The sequence below is a fragment of the Rhinolophus ferrumequinum genome, chromosome 14 (assembly GCF_004115265.2).
Source record: "Rhinolophus ferrumequinum isolate MPI-CBG mRhiFer1 chromosome 14, mRhiFer1_v1.p, whole genome shotgun sequence".
NCBI classification, from domain to species: Eukaryota; Metazoa; Chordata; class Mammalia; order Chiroptera; family Rhinolophidae; genus Rhinolophus; species Rhinolophus ferrumequinum.
In genome coordinates this window covers 72430629-72442694 of record NC_046297.1, presented here as the reverse complement: position 1 = coordinate 72442694, position 12066 = coordinate 72430629, and the positions used below count along the sequence as shown (strand labels likewise).

Here is a 12066-nt window from a genome sequence, read left to right as displayed (position 1 = left end):
CACAGCGCCAGCGTTCTCTCCCAGGGAGCCAGCAGCATCTCCCTGGGGAATCCTGACTGTACCCCAAACTGCAGGGAGGTGACCAGAATGCAGTGAACGGATCAGGACAGGTGTTTATTACAGGAGCAAACAGGTGTCAACAGGCAGCAGGATAGGAGGCAGCTGGAGTAACACGGGAGCCAGTGAGGTGGCCTTGGACTAGGACTCACGGGACAGCAAACCACAGGAAACCAGCAGGAAGCAAACAGAGCATCCATCCCAGGTGTAGAGCACTGTGCTCAGTAAGGACTGAAGGAGCAAAGAGATTATAAAGTAAAAGTTCAACAACAAATTTGACTAGTTAGAAAGTTACATTTCTGGACGATAAAAATAACAGTGGGAAACAACAGACTAGGGAGTGTCTGCACGGCCACAGGCCCAAGACTGCCCCTTGTGTGACAGCGTTTATGGCCCAATGGCCACCTCGAGCCACCAGGTACGTGGGCGCAGACGCACTTTTCACCGGGAGATGTAAGGAGAATGCCGATACACCAAGTGTTCAAGCCCACCAGGAAACAAACTAAAATCAAGAGACATGGACACTAAAAGCAAACGAGACCAGAATGCCACATGGGTAAGGCGGCAGTGACACGGGGCGTGCGAGGTGTCATGGGGAGTTCCTGCGGAGCGCTGTGTGTAGCTGACACTGGGCACCCCCAGCACTGACAGCAAGGTATGCACTGAGGCTGAGGCCCCCGGTGTTCGCCCCACGGACAGCAATTCGGGCCTCCGGGACCCATGTCTGCAGGTGGCGGTGGAAGCAGCGTCAGCCTCGCCCCTGAGGCCAAGCCTGGCTGCTGGGGGGACTCTGTTCAAGGAGAGGAGCACGCAGTGGGTCCCTAACAGGCAGCTGCAGTTTGTGAGGAAGAAACCAGACGGCTGCGAGCTCCGAGCTTGGCACACAGAGGTTCTCAAAGGCACAGGCTGCGTCCGGAGCAGAGCGCTGTCCTCAGGCAGTGGACCCGGAGGCCTCGCCGTCCTCTTCGTGGCTGCTCCTAGTCTGGCCCCCAGCCCACTGCTTCTTTGGTCCCAACGCTGCTTCCTTGGGCCTCAGAGACACTGTTTACCCCTCCATCCTGGCTCGCTGAGAACCTTGACCTCACCATGACCTCTCTGTCCCGCTCCAGAGCAAATGTCCAAGGTCCAGCGTCATGGTCTTCCCACCCCCAGCCCCACCCGCCGGTCGCATCTACCCTGCAGCGTGTCTTGGCAGTCTAGCTCACTTGCAGAAGCCATGAATGATCTTGTGCCCAAACTGGGGACGGAGATGAGGTGAGGTCACTAGAGGTAGAGCCCAGGTGACACCTTGCTGCCCACAGCTTCCACAGGAATGCACTGGACCCCGGTGTAAGAGCAACCAGAGGCCAAAGTCACTGGTCAGGCCCTCACTGCCCACTGTCCACAGCGCTGGCTCCCACCGGTCCTCAGATCAGGTGGGTGAGGCCTGCAGGGCAGACGCTGGCATAGCTCACAGAACGCCGGCATGAAGAATGACCCATGTCAAGTCCCCAGGACATCACAGGTGTCCCCGTGTCATTCAAGGTCCTCTGTGGCCTCTGCCCTGGCGTCAGGTGATGCTGGAGCCATCCCTGCACAATCCATGCTGGACCGTGGCGGGGCCTGCCGTGTGGGCACGAGATGCCCCGCAGGTCTGGGCTCAGTCCTCTAGGTCTCCCGGCAACAGCGGGAGGGTGCCCTGAGGTCTCTGCGTATGTCACCAGGGACTTCCTCAGCCTACGGGTGTTTCCACCTGGAGCCCATTCCTAGACTGCCGGTTGAAGGAGAGCTGACAGGGCCTCCTGGAAGGGGCGAGAATGGACACTCATGAGGTCTGCCCACGGTGCATTTCTTAACCTTTGAAAAGGTTTGAGAGCCACGTGAAGGCTCCCCACTGTCACTTCCAGGCTCCCCATTTCACGGAGCCTCAGGTGAAACACTGCCCTCCGCTCACCCTGTCTCCAGGCATGTCCCTTGAGTGTGGCTTTCCTGCAGGGACAGCCCTCCCCACACCTGTGTCCCCACCTGTCCTTTGAGGCCGGAGCACGAGGTTTCCTTTCTTCTCCTCCTTCTTGACCTCTGTTCACCTTGGAGCTCAGGAATGTGGGTACTTTCTGGTTTTGAGGTTCCTTTTTATGCACAGCTCATTGGGAACTTCTTCCTTTGCAGTCATCTGCTCTCCCATCCTGAAAAGGATGAGAAATACCTCTTGAATAAATAAAGAAGCACAATTATTACCTGGTTCCTCTGTTGGAAAATGCCAACTGTGAAAGTAAGGAAATGGCTTTGATCACATGGAAACTGGTCCTTGCCAGAGGTGACGGGGTAAGGGTGGGGAGGGGCCGGAGCGCAAGGCTTAATCTTTGACCTCAGACCTGGAAGGCAACAAGGTCATGAGGAAAGTGCTTCTTTTTTAAAAACTTAAGAAAGTTGGGAAATCTATCAAACACACGTACACTTAGGGTGTATATGACGAAATATACAGCAGTGGGTCAAACACCCATTTTACCCTCCACCCAGTTTAGGAAGCAGACACCAACACCTGAGCCTCATGGGGGCCCTGCCTGCCTGAGGAAACATTCTCTCAAGTTGCGTGGGAGCCATTCGTGGGCTTTTCTCTCTGGTTTTACGACACAAGTAACCCAAACAGCACACTGCTTCCTTCTGCCTGGCTTTGCACTTTATAAAATTGAAACCACACTGTGTGTCTGCTCAGAGTTCTCTCTGGATCCACAGACATCGGGTGTGTGTTTACCTACTTCACTGTCCATGCGCATTTGGGTCATTCCCAGTTTTTCTGACATTCACGCGCACTGTGAATATTACTATGTCTCTTTGGGCGCACGCATGCCCAGAAGCTTCTCTAATGTACGTCAATGAGTGAGACTTCTCACTTCTCACAGCAGCGTGTACACAACCTCAACTTGCCAGGAAATGACAGCTTTGCTGCTGACGTGGACGGCAGCTTTTTCAAGTTACTGTCCGTTAACAGCACATCAAATTCAATAGACCTTTTTCATTGCGATAAAATATACCTGTTCACGATTTTAACCACTTGTTAAGAGTACAACTCAGTGGCATTAAATATCCACAGTGCTGAGCACCCGTCACCACCATTTATACCCACAACCTTGTCAGCTCCCCAACAGAAACTCTGCACCCATGAAGCTCCCATGTCCCTGCCCCAGCTCGCCACCCCCATTCCGCTTCTGCCTGCTGGAGGGACCTCAGAGAAACGGACTGTGCGGAATTCGTCCTTTTGTGTCTGGCTTCTCCCCTCAGCATCAGGTCTCCTACGTGCAATCACGTCATGTCACGTGGCAGAACCCCATTCTTTTTATGGCTGAACAGTATTTCATGGTCTAGGGAGACCACAGCTTATCTTTTCATTTGTGGATGGACACGTGGGCTGTTTCTACCAATGGCTGCTGTGAACTTTCATGTAGAGACCCGTTTGAGTCCCTGCTCTCAATTCTTCTGGATATACAGCAGCTCTTGAATAACGTCGTTTCGTTCTGACGTTGACAAGATCGTGTAGGAACCTAACTCCTGTTTATACCAATTAGCCTGCGGTAACACTGGTTTCGTTACCGTCGACTCACTTAAAGTCACAGAACCTAGATGATATTAACGAGGACTTAGCGTATCCTCCTATGTGACAACCTTGCCAAACCTTTAATAATAATTTCAATAGTCTGTGATTACTTTTGGATTTCTATGTAGACAGTAGTATCATCCGCTAATCATGACACTTAGGATTTTCCACTCTAACCTTAGGCATATTACTTCGTCCCCTTTCTTACTGCACTGGCTGGAATCTCCAGGACAAAGCTGAACAGAAGTGGTGACAGCCAGGAACAGAAGATCCTGTTGGTCTTGATTTCGAAGGCGTTGCTGGTTAATGTTTAACCCTAACATATAATGTTTTGCTATAGGTTTTGGAAGATATGCTGTATCAGGTTCAGAAAATTGTATTGTATGCCTTACTTATGAAAAGATACTAATCATGACTATGGAATTTTACACAGATTTTTACAGCTATTGAGATGATAATATGGTGCCCTACTCCCCTTAAAGCTGTTAACGTGAAAAATGACATCAGTTTCGAGCCGCATTTGCCATTCTGACCTAGACCTAAGCTGGCCGGGCCGCGGTAGCCTGTAGCCACTGTTTGGCTTGCTGGGATTCTGTGAAGGGCTTCTGCTCCACGAGCATGTGACACTGCGCTGCAATCTGATACCACGGTCACACTAGCCTCATAAAATAAGGTGGGACGCGTGTCCCCTTTTCTAGTCCGTGTAAGACTGGACTTAGTCCTGAACTCAGTAACATACCATCTGAGCCTGCACTCGTGGGGAGACTACAAAGCAGGAGTGCAATCTGTTGAACGGGTATAGGGGTCTGCAGGCTACTTCTCGCATTGGCTTCTAATACCCCCCTTCCTCCGGGTTCTCACGTTTACCGGCTCAGTGTTTTACCTTTTAATCTCTGCTGCATCTGCTGTCATCCTCCCCTTCTCAGTCCTAATGGCTTATTGGCTCCCTCTTTTTCTTGGTCCTGTTGCCAGAGAACGTTAGTTTTAATAGTCCTTTCAAAGCACCAATTTGGACGCTTTTAATTCCCTCAACAGTCTCCATTCCCATTACTAATTTCTGTTCTTCATATTCTCTCCCTTCTCTGAGTTTATCCTGTTGTTCTTTTAATAATGGTTAAAGTTGGATGTTTAGCTTCATTCCCAGCTCTGCTGCTAACCGTAATAAAAGCACTGAGAGCTACAAATTTCCATTTGACCCAGAGGTTCTCACTGTCCTTGAGGCTGAAGTACTTTATAACTTTCGTTATGTTGTGTTTCTTTGACTTGGGTTATTCAGAAGGTTTTTTTCCCTGGAATATAACTATCATTTGAACATCAACAAAAAACACCAAAGAGATTAATCTGAAAGATTTGGCTTCGGAGCTCAGCTCGGTGGAGGTGTGATGTGATTGGTAACTCAGAAGAAATGACAGATGAGCCCATCTGTCTGCACCAAAATGACAAGAGGCAAAAAAGACCGCTAACTGTTTTAGTTTGAAATGTGTGGTTTTTCTCATTACTGTAAACTGTATTTTTGTGAGTTTCCAAGGGTGCTGGTTTTTTGGAGCATTTTTCTGTTGTCATTCCCAGGTGGGTTCAGTCTCAGTTGTCGTTCCCAGGTGGCTGCTGTCCCTTCCCGGCAGAGGTCCTGAAGGTGTCAGCTTGCACGGCTGCACCTCATGCACATGAGCAAGTGTGCGCCTCCCCGAGAGCACGAGCATGTGACAAGAGCTGACATGCGTCAGACCATCAGGGTGAGCCAGCACTGCACTTAGGACTTCCCATCTCAAGCCCCTGGACCAGGCTAAGCACCGCCAGCGCCCCATTTCACGTCCGAGGAAACCAAGGCACAGGAGCGTAAGTAGGGTGCCCAAGGCCCCACATCTCCAAAGCTCGGGGTCAGGGCGGTAGCCCTTGGCCCAAGAGCCTGTGCTCTTGACCACCTGCTTCCTCTCCAGAGACCCTCTTCCGCATGAGATTAGCATGTTTCTTCTCTCCTAACAAACTGGGAAGGATCAAGACCCACCTGCCTGCTGTCAGTGAGGCCAGAGTATAGTTGCCCTCTGGGCGCTGCTGGGTGCCCACACGGCACAGCCTGGAGGAAGCTGTTTGCCAGAATGATCTCCGCCTGTCATTCCCCTTCTGGGGACCCGTCCTGTTGGCCCTAAATGTGGAAAAGATGTTTATTACGGCATTGTTTAGGATGATATATAGCCTGTAACAATATATTTAACATACGTCTCAGGGTATATTATAATACTCTAACAGACAAAAACTAAAGCAAACCAAGTGGATGCAGACACCCCAGGACACGCGTGAGCACCGTGGCTGTGGCTGACACCTGTTGTCCATGCCACAGCCTCCCTAGCACACCAGAGAAGCAGCAGGGCACGCCTGCTCTGAGCACCTCCCAGCCCCTCCCCACGGTGTCTTTCCACTTCCCGCCCCAGCTTTCCCCCTGCCTACATTGTTCGGAAGGACTTCGAGGTTTCCAGGATGGGGACGAGCTCTCCACTCACCACCTAGAACAGGCCAGATGCTGCCTGCTTTTGTAAATAAAGCTTGATTGGCACACAGCCGGGCTCAATCACTTGTGAGCTGTGTGTGGGTGACTGCTGTCACATGTCACAGCTGAGCTGAGTAGTGACGGAGACGTTCTGGCTACAAAGCCAAGAACAGTGATGATCTGGCCATTTACAGGATGGTTGGCATTTAGCCAGCTTGCTTTGTCACTCTCTCAGTGCACATATTGTATTGTTACTACCGTTTCTTTGCTAAACATTTGAAAGTGAACTGCAGACCCTGTGTCCTCGAAAACCTAAGTGAGCACCTTTCATGACACGGACTTGTCCGGGTTGGCCACAGGCCGTGATCCCACCAGGGAGCTTCAAAGCTGACATGGCCCTGCCACCCAGTGCACAGTCTAGACCCCAACGTCCCTGTCCTGGTAATGTCTTTTCCGGCAACCTTTTCAATGCAGGATCACATAGCGTGTATCTCCCCTAAGCCAGCTTCTGGCACATGCTTTTGAACAATTTTGCCTCATCAGATTTCACTTCCGGGACTGTGAGAGCACATCACAGGTGGAGGGTGAAGGGAGAGGGAAGACGTGCTGGGCCACAGGTTACTCCCATCACCTGGGGTCTAGGCAGGTTGGGTGTGGGAGGAGGGACCCGGCTCAGGCGGAGGTGTATCGTCACAGCTTTTAGAAAGAACAAGAGTAGGACTCTGTTACAGTTCCACCTGTGGCACCCTCCCTGTCGTCCGTGGCTACCTGACGCAAGAGCCTGTCTGTACCCTAACTCAGGCCTTCTTGCAGGACGGAATCCCCAAAGACTAAGGCCATTATTAGTTTTTTGGTTCCCAACAGTGAAAATGTAGGTATCAGCATTTTCCTAATAAAAAGCCATATTACCTCCTGGTTGACAGCCAGGCTGCATGGGGATGGGCTCGGGACTCACTGGGCCAAGAGTCTGCAGACCAGTGTCTTCAAAGAGCAGGTGAGAAGGCCCCCCTTAAACTGTCTAGATTCGGGGACAAACCTCACTGCCCTGGAGAGCACAGAGCCCCATGCAGACCACTCCTGGAGGGAAACCAAAGGCGGGTATAGCACGTGGACTTGACCAGGGGGGAAGATGGAACGTGGGAACCAGGCACAGAGAAGTGGAACTAACCTGAATGGAGAGCTGGCCCCTGGGAGGCAGGGCACACCGCGTTGGGTCTGAAGGTCTCCTGTGTGGCAGATGCAGGCTGGATCGAAGCTGCTGTCAGCATCCCGGGACCCCCATTACATGGCCAGGGCACAAAGCTCCCACGGTGGCAGCATTTAAGCCCCAGGAGCTGTGTCCTAAGTGGTCCACATGGGTAAGCAAAGCCACTTATGTGGGGTGATGGCTGGGCCGGAAGGACACACGAGGTCCAGCTCCTGGGGAAGGGGGCTGAGTTCATGGACTAGTGCTCCAGCCCGAGAAGGACTGTCACCGCCACCAGCCAAGCAGGGACAGCAGGGGTCTGGTCCAGTCTAGCGGGTCCCCAGTGCTCACCACAGAAGCTCTGCCATGTAGCTTGGAGCCACAGGCCTCCTGCCAGGCTGCATGGGGATGGGCTCGGGACCCAGTGGGCCAGGAGTCTGCAGACCAGCGTCTTCAAGGAGCAGGTGACAGGGCCAAAGCCCAGTGGACACCACAGGCATAGGCGGCAGCGGGAGGCCAAGCGGACCGCTTCCCTGTGCTCAGTGCTTCTTCCACAGGTGCTGCTTCCGATGGCGGATAAGACACGAGCTGTAGGCAAAGGTCTTCCCACATTCCTTACATTCGTACGGTTTCTCTCCAGTGTGTGTCTTCTGATGTTTCAGGAGGTTCGAGCCACAGTTAAAGGCTTTCCCGCAGTCACCACATTTGAAGGGCTTTTCTCCCGTGTGAATTCTCTGGTGCTTCGTGACGTCGGAGCTGTGCCTAAACGTCTTCCCGCACTGACCGCACTGGAAGGGCTTCTCTCCAGTGTGAACTCGCTGATGGCGAATGTGGTCCGTCTTGTGCTTAAAGATGCGGCCACACTCGTTGCACTCATAGGGTTTCTTTCTCTGAAAAGGAATGAATACGGGAACCCCCTCAAAGTCATCTTTAAAGGAAGCATCGAAAGCATCAAAGATGTGTTCTTCATGTTCAGGACTCAGGCTGGGTGCCTTACTGTGCTTTTTAGCCAAAGCGCCTCTTTTGTTGGGCCGTTTTGCACCGCACACCTTTTCTTCCTTGGCAGTGTCCTCCTGCATGCCTGTGTCTTCCTCTGGGCTCTGTGTCTTCTTTCTTTGGCCCGTGGGCTTTTCCATCTTTCTCTGTTCCCAGGAGAGGAGGGACCACAGGAAGCCAGTAAGGGCTAAGGAGAAATGTCGGGGCACAAGTGTCCAGCCTACAAAGTCCTTTTTTTTAACTCCACTTCTTCAGAAAGGTCTTGCTTTACACGTAACTCTTCACTTTTCTGAGCCTGTAATTAAAGCTCTGGGACAGAGCTTCTTTCTGCAACAGAAAGAAGAGTGCCACCAATCCTCTAGCTGTTGGACAGAAGCAAGACTGAGAATTAAGCAAGTGTCTGCAAAAACCAGTGAGCTCTTTCCATGCTCAGGGACAGAAGGATGGAGAGGAGTTCAGGTTGGGGAGATGGGCCCCACGGGGCATGGCCCCTTTCCCTCCCCTGCTCATGTACTTCCACTTGGACATCTAATGAGTGTCTCAAACTGGACCCGACCAAACAGAACACTTGATTTCCCAGGACCCCGCCCCACACACTCTTGCCAGGTTCCATCTCCATAAACGGCACTGATTACTCAGTTGCTAAGCAAGGAATTCTTCCTCCTCTGCCAGGGGACGGGGGCTTCACACCTGTGTCCAGTGGGATTTGACATGTACATTGTGGTCCCCAAACTGGAGTTTTTCCCACCCTTTTCTCACTTCTTCTCCACCTCTTGTATTCGGGAGCTAGGTTGCTTGAGCCACTGGTGCCTGTCGTGGAAGGGACCTCCCATCAACTACAGCATGGGTTCCGAGCTGGATGAAACTTGGGGCTAGCTCCCTGGTGCATGCCCCGGCCCTCCCCTCCTGACCTCAGCTTCACACAGCAGCCAGTGAAACCCATCCCATCCCTGCTCAAATCCCCAGGGGCTTCCCTCACGTACAAGCCTATAGACTCCTGACCCACTGCATGGCCGAGCCCCTCACTGCCCTCCAGCCATCCAGACTTCTTTAGGTCCCACAAACATACCCAATTCTTCTGGCTGAGCACCTGGCTGCTTCCGAAAACAGGCCCTGAGAGCGGGCGTTTGTGGGGTTGGCCTCTCACTCATTCAGGGCTCTGCTCCAAGGGCCCTTCCCAGAGAGGCCTCCCTAATCAACCAAACACAGCCCCCACTCCCTGCTTCCTTGCGTGACTCGAGCTTTCCTTGTAGCACCAAACCGGAGCGTACTCACCTACTGAAGGCCAGAACTGCAGGTAACCATCAGCGAGGTACTTGCTTGCATTGTCTGAAAAGTCTGACATTTGCTCTCCCTGATTCCATCTAAAGGCATCCCAATCTCACTGCAAGTTCAAACAGGCATCAGGCGGCCCCAAGGTGCATGTAAGAAACATGACTTGCATGGCTCATGTTTCATTTAAGAGCCCTCATCTATTTCTTTTCTGATCTGCGTCTTTGTTCGGGGCTAGCTAATGGAATTCCAGCATTAGGCCTGGAATTCCAGCATCGGCTTGGATAAACTTCAGGCTCCATAGACGCTGGCGAAAGAAATCTACACGAGATCAGGAGATAGCCCTTTCCTCTGTGCTCCCAAGAAAGCACAGCATCTTCTGATCCTCGAGCTCCACTACAGAGGCGTTCCAGCAGAAGCATCTCAGGGCTGTGCTGGTTACCCTACATACAAGGGGTCCATAACCCAGGGAGCCCGTCTTACCCAAAGTGTGGTGCTCCGGGTGATAACATCCCAAGTGACACATGCCTTGCGGTGTAAGTACTTTGAATTCTCTCTGTTAGGTCAAAGGGGATACCCAGGCTCCTCCCTTCTCTCCCACACATAGAAGCAACACATAAAATGGCTGCACAAATCTCCCAGCAAGGAGTTTGAGGGTCTGGTTTCTTCTAAATGAAACGTTTAGATACACCTGATGTGGATTCCAGCCAGTGTCACTCAGAGGGTTCTACTGGATGTGTCTTCTGGGAGGAGGCCATTCTCAGCATCAGGTGGGAGCCAGACTGAAGATGAAGGAAGGTCACCTGTGCTGAGGGGAGGCTGCAGAAAGAAGGGGGCATGTGTCCTAGGGAGGGTGGGTGCAACGAGGGCCGAGGAACACAGCACCAGTCAAGCAGGCAGGAGTTTGAGTTGGGGTCTAGCTTTGGGAGGAAAATGAGGTGAAAACCACGAACCAATACGTAAGCGCAATCAACCCTGGTGCCCTGGTGGTCGCCGCTCTGCAAGGCAGGTGCAAACTCACCTGGGCCCTATGTCCACCCCACTCGGCCCCTGAACCTGCGACCTGAGGCCTGTGTGGGGTTGCTCTGTGCTCCAAGCACTGTGCCCCCTACCAGGACTCTTGTCACTCCACATGTGGCTTGTCACTGATGTGGCAGTCTCCCTATGAGGCAGAGTTCTTGAGAGCAAGGAGCATGTTTTTTTGTCCCTGCGTCTCTAGTTACTTGTCTAGAGTCTGTACTTATCGGTGCTCAGGAAACCTTCCAATTATTTTGTCCGCCCAGCTCAAGGTGGCAGGTGCTTAATGGCAGGGATTGGATTTACTCCCTTCTCTACATGCCGTGCACACCAAGGAATAAAACAGTTGTTCAAAACGGAGTAGACTAGAGGTCATCGTCTTGGTCCCCTCGTGTCACAGGCCTGTAGACACCGGTGACTGCTACCGCCACACAGGCAACTCCGTCCACATGCGGGAGCAGAGGAGGGCTCTGGCCCAAGGCTGGGTGCTGGTACCTGTTGTGCAACTTCAGTGTCGTTCCTCTGCTCTCTGGACCGGACCTCTCGGAACAGGCAGCTTTGGGTATCCAGCAGCAGCCGGGCTCCGGGAAAACTCACTCACCCAAGCTCCCTCCAGGAGCCTGGGTCTCAAGGAGAGACCGGATTACCAGTGGGTTTGAGATCCAGGCACCCATGCCAGGGGATTGTTGGGGCCAACATGACGCAAACAGTCTGTTGGGCCCCGGCCTGCAGCGGCCAGCAGCTGTGCTGAGGCCAGGGACAGGCGCCCCGCCGCCGCCGCCGCCGACGACAGAGCCTCGCCAGCTGCGCGTGCAGGGCCCGGGGCGACGCCTTTACGGAGTCCTCGCGCAGCCTCCACCTCTGCCCGCCGCGCCTGGCCTCGAGAGCGGGAAGCCGATGCTTTCGGCCGGGGGCCCACGCCACACCGGAGGGACCCAGGTTGTCCCTGGCTGGAGGCGGGGCGCGGGCGTCCCTCGCAGGGGCCCTGGGCGGGGCCCTTGCCAAGCCCCGCCACACCCCAGGCCTCCTGCGCCGGCCCTGGGGGGCTGCCCAGCGGAGAGCCCGGCCTCGGCACCCGCCGGAAGGTCCTGCTGCCGGGCCCGCCCCTTTCCGGTGCCGCTCTAGGAGGCGAGGTCCCCGGGCCTCTCGGTGGTCGGCCGCGATGGGCTCCGCCCCCGAGCAGACTCCTCCCACCCCACTCTGGTCCCACAGCCCCTCCCTCAGTCTTGCCTCCCTCTCGCCCACCCTTTCGCCCCCTCACTCACCTCGACACCCCCTCATTCACTCTTATGCCCCCCTCACTCCCTCCTGCACTCCATCCCTCACCCCCGCGCCCTCCTTATCTCAGGTTTCTCTCTGGGAAGAATGATGACCGTGAATAAGGGGGAACCACGAGTGGAGGCTTTTTCCGCGTTACTTCCTCCACAGCTCCCCCATCCCCACCCCCGGCTCCATTCTCGGAGGTCGGTCGACGCCAGC

General features: G+C 53.7%; 1 protein-coding gene across 10 annotated transcripts; it reads right to left on the bottom strand.

The window, feature by feature from the left end:
- Positions 1–88: 88 nt before the first annotated feature.
- Positions 89–11279, bottom strand: ZFP41 (ZFP41 zinc finger protein). Of its 10 annotated transcripts, none has more exons than XM_033126969.1 (5): positions 8989–11279; positions 7285–8625; positions 5637–5774; positions 2062–2222; positions 89–1838 (listed from the first exon to the last, which is right to left on the bottom strand). In XM_033126969.1, the coding sequence occupies exon 2, from the start codon at positions 8436–8438 to the stop codon at positions 7842–7844; it is 597 nt and encodes a 198-aa protein (XP_032982860.1). In that variant the 5' UTR covers positions 8439–8625; positions 8989–11279; the 3' UTR covers positions 89–1838; positions 2062–2222; positions 5637–5774; positions 7285–7841. The 10 variants fall into 10 exon arrangements, with proteins under 10 accessions (XP_032982860.1, XP_032982863.1, XP_032982862.1 ...); XM_033126972.1 differs by having other exon boundaries at positions 9574–11279; XM_033126971.1 differs by having other exon boundaries at positions 7285–9682; positions 10054–11279.
- Between the last annotated feature and the right edge of the window lie 787 nt (positions 11280–12066).

Bases quoted from the DNA above. Each gene is read 5' to 3' on its own strand.
- ZFP41 (XM_033126969.1), bottom strand. From the start codon at position 8,438: ATGGAAAAGCCCACGGGCCAAAGAAAGAAGACACAGAGCCCAGAGGAA.